The 14266-nt window shown below is 44.6% G+C and overlaps 1 protein-coding gene across 8 annotated transcripts in view; it reads right to left on the bottom strand.

The window, feature by feature from the left end:
- The window catches only part of ALMS1 (ALMS1 centrosome and basal body associated protein), a 67781-nt gene that overhangs the window by 13934 nt on the left and 39581 nt on the right, over window positions 1-14266 (bottom strand). For 4 of the 8 annotated variants that reach the window (XM_075573481.1, XM_075573508.1, XM_075573491.1 and 1 more), the window contains 7 exons: window positions 12400-12525; window positions 8378-8548; window positions 6447-7732; window positions 3998-4103; window positions 3188-3388; window positions 2589-2842; window positions 686-860 (listed from right to left, as the gene is read on the bottom strand). In XM_075573481.1, the coding sequence (XP_075429596.1) occupies window positions 686-860; window positions 2589-2842; window positions 3188-3388; window positions 3998-4103; window positions 6447-7732; window positions 8378-8548; window positions 12400-12525 (2319 nt within the window). Of the gene's footprint in view, window positions 1-685; window positions 861-1641; window positions 1993-2588; window positions 2843-3187; window positions 3389-3997; window positions 4104-6446; window positions 7733-8377; window positions 8549-12399; window positions 12526-14266 lie in introns of those variants that run through there. The other 4 variants (XR_012788440.1, XR_012788438.1, XM_075573500.1 and 1 more) reach the window with 3 other exon arrangements.

The raw sequence follows: 14266 nt of genomic DNA, 5'->3' as shown, positions 1-14266 counted from the left end.
TCAATCCTCACCTCCGGGACAGCAGCCACACCGGGTATTAGGATTAACCAATGCACAGAGCTGAATACAGTCTCAATTTCTATATGAATAGAGGGTTGGGAGGTTGTCTCAGAAATCTGTTCTGGCTCAGTGCCCTGGGGAGAGGGTTTAGCCACGGAAATACTGTAGATCACCAATGCAAGGTAAGTTACTGACGAGCACAATATGTGCGGCTGTTATCGTTTCATATCGACCACTCATCAACCATTCCTAAAAATGTTTTATAGGGAACTAACAAGACGTACACATCACTGTAGTTTCCCTGACGCATGATATTTTGCTAAATAAATAAAAATCAGGTATTTTTTTCCCTGTAGGAACTTGTAACTCTAAACCCCATCATTCTGCATCTTCTAAATGCTATTTTCTAGCAGCCTTCCAGGTCCTGCAGAAGATTACATTCGTCACATGCTGCAATACCTTTTAAAGGAACAACGTAAAATGTTCTTCGCTGGTGTAAAATGATGTATAGACCTTTGAAAACCTCTCAGGTCTTGTTACAGTATGGGGTTTTTCCAAACCTCTGCAGAATATGACATCTATGTAAATCCGTATGTTGGTCCAATAAATGTTAACACATTTACCTACTGAGTAATTTTTAAGAAACACAGATAATTCAGGATTGTAAATATTACAGAAATGTCACCTTTATTGGAGTGTGGGTAGTTACTGCCAAACCTCATTCCCGGCTGGTTGAAAAGCTCTTCCCGTTCTGTCTGAAACACACTTTGCAGTTTCCGCTCCTTGGCTACAAGCTGTAAGCGTTTCACCCGCTCCCCAGAGCGGAAGATGAAATCTGGTCTATGAGTCTTTAGAGATTCCTAGTGATCAGGAAAAGAGCGGGTTGTGTTTTTATGGCCATGAATCACTAAACTCAAGTAATAGCAGTTATTGTGGTCTCAAGCGCCACCAGATCTTAGTGAATCGCAACCTTGTTTTCTTATATTAACCATCTTAGTGCCAGGGCAAATTGTAACAAATGTAAATATGAAATGCAGTGCACACCCAAAGCCGAGCAGGATACAACAATGAAGACATTTTTACAAGGTAGGTTTCAAACGGAACGGGAAAAGATCCTATATCTAGCCCTCGCTGTGGAAAGGAATAGATGGACTCAGTCCGTGAGATTCCAAATGTCTCTGCAAGGGGGTCGTTAGAACCAAGGCTAGCCAGAAACTGACATATATATTATACATATACAGTCTTCGACAAACCTATACATTTGCATGCCCCGGGCGAGTGGATTTAACATCGTGGCGAGCTCCTATTGGCCCGAGCAGCACACGTGTGGTACTAGGTGGCGAGTAGATTTTTTGGTGATTTGTCGACCACTGTACATATATGTCCAGATAGGACTAAAAGGTAAACAGATAATAACATTTTAAATCAGAATATATTAATAAACAAGTGAACATATAATACAGTGTAGTTAAAATTCCTCATTAGAGGCCAACACCTAGGTGTGTGTAGTTGATGAAAAATAGTATATACCTCTATACCATTTAATAAACTCACCTGATAAGGTATGTATGATGGGAGGATATATATATATATATATATATATATATATATATATAGATTTAGATTTATTTATTATGTCGTTGTCTCCTATATACTACCCATTTACAATATGTATATTCTACCTACCTTGTAAAAATGATATACAGTAGTCGTTTCCTATTGCACCTTGTTATATAGACCTTTATATTTACCCAAGTATTAGGCTGAGCGCTACGGTCACCACAATTGTTTATTACAACATTGAAGACACATATGGCACCAAATACGCAAAAGAACCAACTAAACGGGTTTATTTTTTTCATACAAAATCGTCTTTACATTTTTGTTACTCAACCAATTGTCCAATTTTGGTGTCATACTTATCTGGCTGGAACGTCACAGTTCCTCGATCATGCTTCACTTCTCCACGCTCTCTGCTGCGTCATTAAATAGCTGCCAAAGAAGTCTAGTTTACATGAAAGTACATGGTGTATTTTCCCTGGTGATCGTAAAAGTTAGCGTCAAATGCCAAAGCTCTTAGCCAAATATTTGATAAGTTTCTTTGGATGAGTGATTTGATGTTAGCACATCATTAGTATATCTATCCAAACTAGGCCGCTACTTTAATGTGTTTCTGGCTAGCACGAGAGTGGAGTCAAAGTAACATCTGAACATCTTTGCATTATAGTCACCGTGTTTCCATACTGCCGTGTGTAACCAACACTTGGTCACAGAGGGTCTTCTACTATACAACTACAACATACATTCTTCCAGGGCACACCTCTGTTCTGTAGCTCCTAACATTCATATCTGGTCAGGTTTCTCCCTTTTCTTGGTGGCCAGCCAATCAATTAGATCAACACTGGATGTGACTGGTAACAGGAAGGCATATGCTTCTAGGTAATAGGGAGGCCAATGATATTGTCACCCACTAGCAGAATAAGCAGTACGGAGATGCACCAAAAGATGCCCCCATTTCAGAGTATGGAAACGATATATTTAAAAATATTTTTGGACACTGGGATTGTAGCTTGACCGCAGCAGCTCACCTGCAGGGTAATTTTCACAAAGGGTCTTGGCGACTTGTTTTCTCCATCTTTGATTGGGTATGATCTAGTCAGCTGACCATCTCCTCTTCTGATTGGCTGTTCCTGCTGGTTCCTCTCTTGCAGCGGCTCTCTCCATGGCTTTGTGTTGGTCAGGGGCTCGTTCCAAGCTGGACCTGGGCCAGTCCAAAAGTTAGTCTTATTCTCCTTCCTCGAGTCATATATCAGATCCTCTGCTGGAACAAACCAGCTCAGCCCTGAAAAAGTTTAAACCAAACAGCGATGGTACATTTTTCCTGTCGGATGATTTGGCTAAAGATAAATATCTGTAGTTTCGTGTAGCTGGTGCCTAACTTGAAATAAAAATGTTGTTATCCTGTGCGAACACTAAAATGATGTCACAAATCAGCAAGAAAGGAAAACAAACAAAGTAAAATAGAAGCAGGAAACAAAGGGAATTTAGGCTGCGAGTGTTACTTACAGTATAACTGTTCTTATACTTCAGTTGCTCAGACAAACGGCACTAAAATGTACCCCTCATGTTAATAATAACATACACAGCCGAAGAGAACTCAAACTCGCCCAAAGATTTGGTTGCTAACCTTGCGGTAAGTGCGGCTTGCTTCTTCTCCCTCTCTTCTCAGTCAGGACACGCTTTGCCCAAGTGTTCTCTTCCCCATGCACGTGCCCACGGGTTGGAGGCTCAGTGGAAGATCTTTGCTGCTCTCTCCTCGGAGATGGGAAAGTTGTGCCGACATCTCGTGTTTTTTTCTTGGTAGCACTGTTCACGATTTCCAAGTCTCCTACAAGAATCAAAGAATATCAATGTCAACTAGGAAAACTCAATCTTAAAAAGTAATAGTATAGTAAGAAATAAGCACAACTCTCAGAAGGTATATCATTTACTCTTTTTCAGATCACCCAAGCTGGAAATAAGGTATTCCGTTCAACTGCAGGAACTAAACGTTTTGGCCAACAGGGAATGCACACTTGCACTAAGCAAATGGGCCTTCATTCTCCAAAACTTCAAACTGGTAACTGCTCTACTCTTAAATAATGGTTTCTGGTGTTATTGTCTCATGAATGATTTCCATAGATTAGAAACTATTTGGATCTACACATTAAATACCCTGTAAAGTGCTGCAGACAGGTTTGGGACTACATACTGTACTTAAAATGATTACAGGAGTGAGAGATCATGGACTACTCCCAGTGCCAATGAGCACACACAGAAGTCATTTAGAATTCCTAATGTCACATTTACCTATTTTTAGAGAGAGCTTCTAACGGACTTAGAAGTTCTACATTTAACAACAAAAAGTTCAATACCGACAGTGTTGCATATTTTACTTCCAGCAGGAGAGATAATGAACAAGGATGAATTCCAGTATATCTAGCTCCAGATAACTCACCCGCTTGAATGCCCTTATTCAACACCTTGATGCTCCTTTTGTTTATGAGAGCAGGGCTTGGTTCCCAGGAGCTACTAGATGTGGAGACTGTGTCCGATTCTGACATCTGAAAATAAACACATACAAAAAATATGTAAAATATGAATTTTCAGTGCTCCTACCAGTTGGTGGAATTGTACAATAATTACAGAAATATAAGGCTCACAAATTGCAGTGCGTACTACAGTATGATCATCTTTGGGTTATCAGTATGTATCCCACCCCTCCTAAAGGGTTAATACAAGGTTGGAGTGTATGGGGCCCCACCCTGTGTTACCATGGGATCATGATGTTACAGTGAGTATATGAGAGAAGGGGAATGTTCGAGAAGGGTATGTTCTTGGAGGCCAAAAAGAGAGGACTCTCGGGGAGAGAAGATAAGTAATATTTATAAAGTAATAGCACCGACCAGGCCCTCCCTGTTTATTATTGAAGTGAAACTTCTTTAGCGGTAACAAACACAGGAGCAAAAATCAGTGGCAGTGAATGGATTTGATGGGAACGGAAGTGACGTCACTGCTGGCAGAAGACGCCATCAGCAACATTCAGTGCCAAACAATTTTGCCAGCTTCCACCAGCAGGACACACAGACACCGTGAGCCACCGAGCAAGCCCTCCCGTACCCTCCGTGAGCCGCCGAGCAAAACCCTCCAGTCCCCCCCGTGAGCCGCCGAGCAAACCCTCCCGCCACCCCCGTGAGCCGCTGCCGAACACACACACACACGCAGTCACACAAATACACGCAGTAATACACGCAGACACACACGCAGTCTCACAAATACATACACACACAGTCACGCACACGCAGAGTCACAAACACACATACACGCAGAGTCGCGCGCGGAATTCAGTTAGTATAAATATATTAGTGCCGATCAAGTGCATTCTATGTCACACGTTTGTGTTTTGTCACTGATAGTGTTTTGATTTTTAATTAAAAACATCACCCTCACAAATACAATGTGTGACAAAGACAAAGAAGTTTCACTTAAAATGCGCGTGCTCGGCACACATACCATTTTTTTGTAGATGGGGACAGTAACCTTTAAATTAGGATCGCGGAAAAGAATTGAGTCCTGAGTAGTTAAGGCCTCCGGAATAAAGGCTAACGGGTGTCGGCGGATCAGCACTAATATTCTTCATCAGTCTGTATGGAAGGGGCAGTTCCCAAACAGGCCAAAGGCAGTGGGTCCCGTAAGAAATACCCACCAGCATTCCCGCAGGGGCATATAGTAATCGGATTAATACCGATTATGATCCCGAAGCAACAAGGGGGGCCGGATCCCACATCTACGTAGAACTACTAAGTAAATGTACCTCCATTCGAGTGTTGAGTGGGCACTAATGGAAGAACCGTATTCCTGTAGGTCTGATATAAAGTACATTACAACGTTGTCAATGTGTGTATGAGCAGTCTCTGTGCCACTCGCATCTTATTACATAACTCACTTCCGCATTAGGCACCCACCGCCTCGGATGTCACCACGTCTCCTACCGGGTACTGCCACCAATAACCCTAGCCCGACGAAGCCATCACTAGTGAAACACGTAGGGTTATTGGTGGCAGTACCCGGTATGGGAGCGTGGGGACGTCATCTAATGTGCAGATGAGCTGTGTAATAGGACGCGAGCGGCACAGACGTGGACGTACGAGTGCTGGAAGTTGCCTGCATGACGGTCCCGACCGTGGGACTCTCCCACCAGTCTCTGCACCAAGACAAATCGGTCACAGCAGTGTCTTCCATATGTACATAAGGACTATCCATGTGATGTTCCCTGCCTGTGCCCTGCAGTGCTCAGCTATATTTTCTCACATGTAAGTGAGCATTGTTTGTTACTATTCTTAAACAAAAATAAATTATACTGATCAGTGGTTGTGCTTGTCTGTTTTTGTCTTCAGCTATTATAAAAGTAATAACATGGATTATCTTCAGTGTGGAGCCTACTGGGCTAAAATAACTGCACATTGGTCATTTAATTGCAAAAAGATTCTTGCTCATATATAAACTCTGCACCCGAGTCCCCGCTGGCGCTGACAACGCTCATGCTTGAGAGCGGTGACGTCACCAACTCTCAAAGCATGAGCGCAGGGTGCCCTGCCTAATTTTCAAGTGGGAGCAGGGGGCATGGATCGGGGCTATTTGTGTGTGTGAGTCTGTGTGTGTGTGTGAGGCTGCATGTGTATGTGTGTGCGTATGTGGCTGTGTTCTATGCATGCACCTCTGCTGAGCGCACTTCAAAGTCGAATTTTGTTGTCTCCCCAAGCGCCGAGCGTACGTGCCCGAGCACGCCGCATGAGCGGGGACGTCCGAATTTACATTGCAACAAGCAACCTCGGCAAGCACCGCGCGCTCAGCGCCAGCGGGGACGCAGTTAAGTAGATAACATTAAAAATAGACAAACCATGCACCTGTACCTTATTTCTACTCTTCTGAAGCTCAACAAACTCCGTTCTTGAACGCTCCCCGCTCGCACAATTTCTGCTCCCCTTTCTCATGTTATCTTTAGTGTGTTTTTTCTGGAGATCGATGGTGTTATACAAGTGGGAGAGCGTTGATGATGGACGAACTCTCTCTGGGCCAAAAGCTTTGATGAGTCGGACAGTGTCAATGGTAGATATGGAACTGCTTACTCCCGTCTGAGTCATTGTGTCACTATCAGTTTGTGTCGCAGTTTCTGTTTCAGTGGTGCCACCATCAATTTCTGTGCTTCCAACATCCCGAGAAAAGTCTGAATCTACGGATCGGTCACTGGGCTTGTCTACATACTGTCCTTGCTGCAATTTCCTCCTTATATGGTAGGAAGAGATTTTCATTTCATCTAGTGTTGATTCTCCTTTTACTTGCTGTGTTGTAGCTATGAAAGTTTTTTGCGACAATCTCTCTCTTTCCACTTTATTGCTTTCCCATTGCCTTCCATTCTCTTTCCTCCTCTGGATTTTGTCTTGGTCAGTCCATTCGTCTGCTGTGGCCAACAGTGAGTGGGCAACAGGATTCTGAAGTATCCTTGCTAACCGATCAAGACGTTCCACCAAAGACATTTCTAGCTTGCTGCTGGATTCTGAGAGCTGGTTTTTCTTCCTTTCTGTAAACCGAGCCCAAAGATCATCCAGGCTATGGTTTGAAAGAGTGGTTTGAGTATGAGTCAGCTCCTTTTCCTGCATTCGTCCACTGGCATCGGTGGCTTGACGACTAGTGACCATGTTGTTCGCATTTCTCAATGGTTGCTCACATCTCTGACTTCTACTGAAATCGGTGACCTGGTCGCTATTCAGGGTATGTTTTCCATTCTTCAGGGATTGCTCACTCTTCGCACTCCTTCCGGTGACATCAGTGGTCTGACTGCTGCCCAGTGTATAACTTGCGTTCTTCTTTGTTTGAGTTGGCTCAAGTTCTTCCTCTTGAGCTTTGTACCTCGGTGCTAGTTTAACATCTGGGTAATATTCTCGGCTATAATCCACTACAGGCTTTAAGGGTAAGAACTCCTTTTCTTCCCGGGGATGGTACGAAGGAAGCTGAAGCTTGTCTCGCACATTTGTTGATCTATCTCTAGACTCGTCCTCAGAGCGTGAGCCTCCTTGCCGGAGTGTTGTATAGGGACCAAACTGATTCTCTGGCTCCTTCTGTGGCAGATGTTGAACAGCTGGCCTTGATACAGGTTTGGGTTTTGTTGGAGACTCCAAATAATCTTTACATCCTGGGGGGGGGGGAAGAGGGGTAGGTTAGAAATACAATTTTAGCAGTTGTTTATTATATTTTTGGGGTAGTCACCCAAACTGCATTTAAACATATTTTTTTTTTTACAAACACAACATTGAGCCTAATAAATGCCCCCGAGATATCGTTTTTTTTTGCATTTACGATGAAACATTCAAATACCTGGACACATGCCAAATATTTGAATGTTTCATCGTAAATGCAAAAAAAAAACCCCGATATCCCAAGGGCATTTATTAGGCTCTAATTTGTATATCTGAATCCATAGCCTCAAGGTTAAAATGTACAAGTGCATGAACAGAACACTTGTGTGGACAGACTGGCACACAATATCACATGTCCTAGTGGTGGATTCTTGAGTATGGAAAGTAGTTTTCTAAGCGAGACACACACAGGCTGGAATCACTTGTCTACAACTACAATTGCATTTAGTATTTTAAAAATACAAATTTTCACGTTTTTATTACCTTGCATATTACATCCACAAACGAGACCGAGACCATGGGAAATAACTATTCCGCTGTGATTTAATAAGAAAGACGAACGCACAGATTTAAGAGTCCCTATATTGGTCATTATGATTGATAATAACTTGTTTCAAGCAAAAGTAAGTGATGTTTCTAACCTGTGGCAGGTTTCTTGGCCTGTGCGGCTCCCTGTTCCCAGGCTGCTCTAGGTGCTGCGCCCTTGCTGTAGATGCCTTCTTTATGTTTGAGGGGTACAGTGTTTAAAGCGTTTTGGCTGGCCGAGCCCAGCATTTCTGCGGAGAAGTTTGGGGAAACCGCATCATTGGAGCCTAAGGAGAAATTTTGCACGGGATGACTCGGTTGGGCATATAAGGATCTTGTTTAGGATTCAGGCAAAGGAAACAATATAGTAGTTTAAAAATGCTTTTTTTTTTTTTTACACATGAAAATGAGTTTCACGACAAAACTAGTGTAAGATATACATGATTCTGGCAAAGGAAACAATATAGTAGTTTAAAAATGTTTTATTTTTTATTTTTACACATGAAAATGAATGTCATGGCATAAAACTAGTGTAAGATATACATTTCGAAGAAACCAGCAAAAATTAAGCTGTCTCCCAAAACATCACTTCTGCTGAATTCTGCTGCTTATATTGACATGTACTCCCCTCCAACAGAGACTATTAGCATTGGGAAGGGCTCTCACACTGGTCATTAAGGTGTGTCACAGAGCAGCAGATGTGGCCATCTCTCCACATCAATACGGTTGGGCTGGTTAGGAGACATATCGCAACATAGAGTTGTATTTTACCGCTTTGTGGTGCAGAACGTGTAAGGACATACTCACCATCATTATTCAGCACAGTACATTCATTTTCAAGGAAAGGGACATGTGTGTATGCAAGAAAACGTGAAAACCTGCTTCAAAGCGGCCAACCTGCTCACACGCTACTTACAGACATGAATACTTATGGCCATTCAGATCAGCCGCGCTCTGCTGGCCAATAAATGACGTGCAACGTGCTACTGGTAACCCTGCTTCCGTATGCTTTATTTCATATATAAAAAGGTGACAGGCACAGGAACAAAGGTAAATAACTCTAGATCTGCGAGTTGTTGGTTGACCAGTATAACCGTCTTTTGTACAAAATACCATGTTCTTAAATAAGGTAACTGGTTCTAAAGCTCCCTCTAGTGGAAGAAAGGTTTAAACACATACAGAAATATACACTGCGTTCAGAAAAGACAGGACCGCTTTTATTTTCTGTCATATCTTGCAGAAAAATAACGACATTTTCATGAATATTTGAGCAATTATAGGTCTGTCACAGGAGATTATTACATTTGAGGAATAATTTGAAAATCTAATAAATATTCCTTGGAGTTGGTGATGGCGTTTTCCCCTCAGTAACTGCATAGTTACAGCATGGGGCTTAGTGACGAAGATAAGCAGGTTATAAAGTGCTGGAGACAGAGCAAGAATTACAGTCCCAAACACTGACATAAAACGGTTCCTGATAAAGGACGTCGTTAGGAGGCCTGAAAAGAACTAATACGTAAAACAACGTATCATTCAGGAGCGGGAGCAGCGCGTTATCGATGATGCAATCAGACAGCGACGCTCTCGTCATCGGACGCGGGTTTCAGCAGGAGGAGGGGATTTTGTGCACATCCTTTGAACCCAAACATTACAGTAATCTTAGTGTTGCAGATTAGATTACACCAGTTTAACACATTTATGAGCTACGACGGAAAAACTCCTATTTCTCATGTAATGAACATGACCCTCCTGCAGTGTACCTGGCACTTGTTGACATAATACAGCAACATCAATTTAATTAACATCAGTTGATTGTCCACATTGTGCTTCTTATACAGTGTTACTCTACATAACAGACCTACAATTTTGAACATTTTCATGGGGATTGAGTGAGAAATATATAAGACATAATGAAAAATGAAAGAGGTCCCTTTTTTTCCTGAACACAGTGTAGATAGAGAAAATACTTGTAATATGCTGTACAAGGTGAAACATTTTATGATGGACAAAGAAAACATGTTATTGCGGATGAAAGTGCCTCAAAAGTTAACCAAAATGATGTTTTTTTCTAATGGAATAAACCGGTCTCCTCCAGCGTAATGACAATGTAATCATTTTACTCAAATGAGGGATAAAAAAGTAGTAGTAGTACTTATGTAGCTTATGACCTGGTGAACAGTTGTTGGACACTTTTATAGTTTCTCCAAGCAAACAGCATCTCTCAGACAAGGGGTGTGCAAACAGTGGGTTGGGGGGGGGGGGGACGGGTGGCGGTGAGGGGGTAACCAGGCTCACTAATAAAGGTTAAGCCCGTTTGGTTACCTCTGATCCATGTTTTGGGGTTCAAGAGTGTCAGCTCTTGAGCCTAACCATTGTATTGCATGTCCTGTAAATTATGCGACAAATTATTTTTGTGTTATTGCCTTTCCAGGTGTGCCAGCGAGCAGGGATTGCTGGGGTATGCGTTTCAAGGGGGGTTTTGCGGAGAAAGTGTTGACAGAATGTGTCTAGATAGTCGAGATCCAGAGTTGCTGGATACCCCAAAAATGTACCCAGGATTCAGGTCGGATTCCAGGATACATGTAGACACATTGTCCCAGCAATATCTCCCCTTGAAAACGCTTGCGTGACTAACAGCTAGGGTTCCCTGCTTCAGCACAGCTCAGAAATGTAAATGGTGCAAAGGGTCCCTGTAACTATAAGGGGTCCCTAGGTTAAGGGGGATTTCCAGTTACTGCCCAGGTCACCCAGAACCTATATAGGGGTTCATGGGTACTCCAACCATAAGTATACGGTTGTGAGTGGACTTGTAAAATCCAGTCCAAGTCTATGAAACAGTGTGGGGAATATAGTCTAATATAAAATAAAGTGCAGCTTTTTATTCTATTCCCCATACCCAGAGACTTAGGATAGGTAACATTTATATTTTATTAAACATTGTGGTTTAGTATAACGTGTACTGTTGTGCACACTATTATGAGCTGGGACTTTCAGAACCAATGTTCTGAGTGAGCCACTGGGCTACCAACCTGGTGCCAGTGAGTCTGCTCAGAAATCAGACATGAAAGCCACAGAGGATGTCTGAGGTGTGAAGACCATTTGGGCAGGACTCAAGTACCCATGTCCTGGGATGAATGGAAGTCCTCCGGACTACCATTTGCCCCACCAGACTTGGTGGAGCCTAACCCAGCAGGTGGCTTCTGAATAGCAAGTGGCTAGGGTGGCAAACTTGCGCATGTCCTTGGCTGATTCAGAATCCATGCTTGCCCGGCTTCAGAAGACTGGAATTGCTCTGATTGGCTGGTGAGAAAGTTCCCACACTGGGATTGGCTGTAGTATTTTGTGAATGAGTTTCAAAATACTATAAGAATCGTCTCAGCCAATCCGGTCATGAGATTCTAATTGCCAGAACTACAGCGGCAAATTTGAAATGACCAAAATATGATAATATGCTCTCCGTGAAATAGCAAGAGACGGCTTCAGAAATTTCAAGTCAAAATATTTTCTACGTCCCACTTTTTGCGGCCAAGTTCAGAGAATTGAACGTAGCGGCTGGGATTGCAAGCCGATTTTGGTTCCAGGACGTTTGGAGCCAAGTCCCGGTCAGGATAAGTTTCTTATTGAGAAGGTCTAGTTTTATAGCACAGACCCCCAGTAAGTGTGTATTTTCTTATGTATTTTGTTTTCCACTGTGTGTATGCCCATTTTAAGTGAATTATGCTCATTTTAAGTGCATGATCCTGGTAAAAAGGTGTAAATTCCTGGTCACCCGTGACAGGCGGTGCTAACAGAGGCTCTGCGTTCCTCCCCAAAGGATTTAAATTAAAATGCCAGGGTGTGAGGCCTCTGTATTTCACATACCTTATCTCCGGCGGCTTCTGGCGACGCCGTGGCAACGCTGCGTCAAATGGGGTCACATGACATTGTGGCGTCAGAAACCACCAGAGAAAAGGTAAGGGGGGCCCTGAGCAGGGGGGCAGAGCAGGCAGGGTGGGCGCAGATGGAAAGTTTGCGAACCCGTCTTAAACTAAAAGGTGGGAACGCATATTATTATGATGTAAATGTTTCCGTATCAGAATGTTACAAATCTAATTAAAAGATGACTTTTTAGCAAACGTATTCCGGGGAGGCATTTTACCTGGATGTGAACTTTCTATGGTACTGTCAGATCTGACAGGTGATATTCTGGATACTCCTTCACGATATGGGACGTAGAACAAATCGTGGCTTCCAGGTGGTCTGTATGGCAGAAGCAAAGGTTGATCTGTTCCAAAACAACAAAACATTACATTAAATAATACAAATACAGTAATAAACAATACATTTAGAAATAAAAGGGGCATAAAAAAAACAAAATGAATACCTGCCACTTTCTGCTGTAACTTTATGGGGAAGCTGTAATGTTGGTTGCCTCTTGTCCCTCATAGGAACATGGGAAGTGCATACACCTGGCACATTGCACGGGCATCATTTATATATTCTATGCAGACAAATTATTTTCTATACCAGAAAAGCACAAGCATACGGCAAGAGAAGTGTTACAAATATATGTGGGAAGGGAGTTACCCGATCTTATGACTGATCTGGTAAAATCTTTTGAGATGACGTAAAGAGAAACAAGCAGGATAGACGGATGCTTTTACTTCTTGTCTAGCAGAAGAGCAAGCTACACATGGCACAGAGATGCGTTGGGGCGGGGGGGAGTAAGCTACACACGGCACAGAGACGCGTTGGGACGGGGGGGAGTAAGCTACACATGGCACAGAGACGCGTTGGGGCGGGAGGGAGTAAGCTACACACGGCACAGAGACGCGTTGGGGCGGGGAGGAGTAAGCTACACATGGCACAGAGACGCGTTGGGGCGGGGGGAGTAAGCTACACACGGCACAGAGACGCGTTGGGGCGGGGGGGAGTAAGCTACACACGGCACAGAGACGCGTTGGGGCGATGGGGAGTAAGCTACACACGGCACAGAGACGCGTTGGGGCGGGGGGAGTAAGCTACACACGGCACAGAGACGCGTTGGGACGGGGGGGAGTAAGCTACACATGGCACAGAGATGCGTTGGGGCGGGGGGGAGTAAGCTACACACGGCACAGAGACGCGTTGGGACGGGGGGGAGTAAGCTACACATGGCACAGAGACGCGTTGGGGCGGGAGGGAGTAAGCTACACATGGCACAGAGATGCGATGGGTAGTAAGCTACACATGGCACAGAGACGCGTTGGGGCGGGGGGGAGTAAGCTACACACGGCACAGAGACGCGTTGGGGCGGGAGGGAGTAAGCTACACACGGCACAGAGACGCGTTGGGGCGGGGGGGAGTAAGCTACACATGGCACAGAGACGCGTTGGGGCGGGAGGGAGTAAGCTACACATGGCACAGTGACGCGTTGGGGCGGGGGGGAGTAAGCTACACATGGCACAGAGACGCGTTGGGGCGGGGGGGAGTAAGCTACACATGGCACAGAGACGCGTTGGGGCGGGGGGAGTAAGCTACACACGGCACAGAGACGCGTTGGGGCGGGGGGGAGTAAGCTACACATGGCACAGAGACGCGTTGGGGCGGGGGGGAGTAAGCTACACACGGCACAGAGACGCGTTGGGACGGGGGGGAGTAAGCTACACATGGCACAGAGACGCGTTGGGGCGGGGGGAGTAAGCTACACACGGCACAGAGACGCGTTGGGGCGGGGGGGAGTAAGCTACACACGGCACAGAGACGCGTTGGGGCGGGGGGGAGTAAGCTACACATGGCACAGAGACGCGTTGGGGCGGGGGGGAGTAAGCTACACATGGCACAGAGACGCGTTGGGGCGGGGGGGAGTAAGCTACACATGGCACAGAGACGCGTTGGGGCGGGGGGAGTAAGCTACACACGGCACAGAGACGCGTTGGGACGGGGGGGAGTAAGCTACACATGGCACAGAGACGCGTTGGGACGGGGGGGAGTAAGCTACACATGGCACAGAGACGCGTTGGGGCGGGGGGGAGTAAGCTACACAC

The sequence above is a fragment of the Ascaphus truei genome, chromosome 1 (genome assembly GCF_040206685.1).
Source record: "Ascaphus truei isolate aAscTru1 chromosome 1, aAscTru1.hap1, whole genome shotgun sequence".
Lineage (NCBI taxonomy): Eukaryota > Metazoa > Chordata > Amphibia > Anura > Ascaphidae > Ascaphus > Ascaphus truei.
This window is presented reverse-complemented; position numbering and strand designations above follow the sequence as displayed.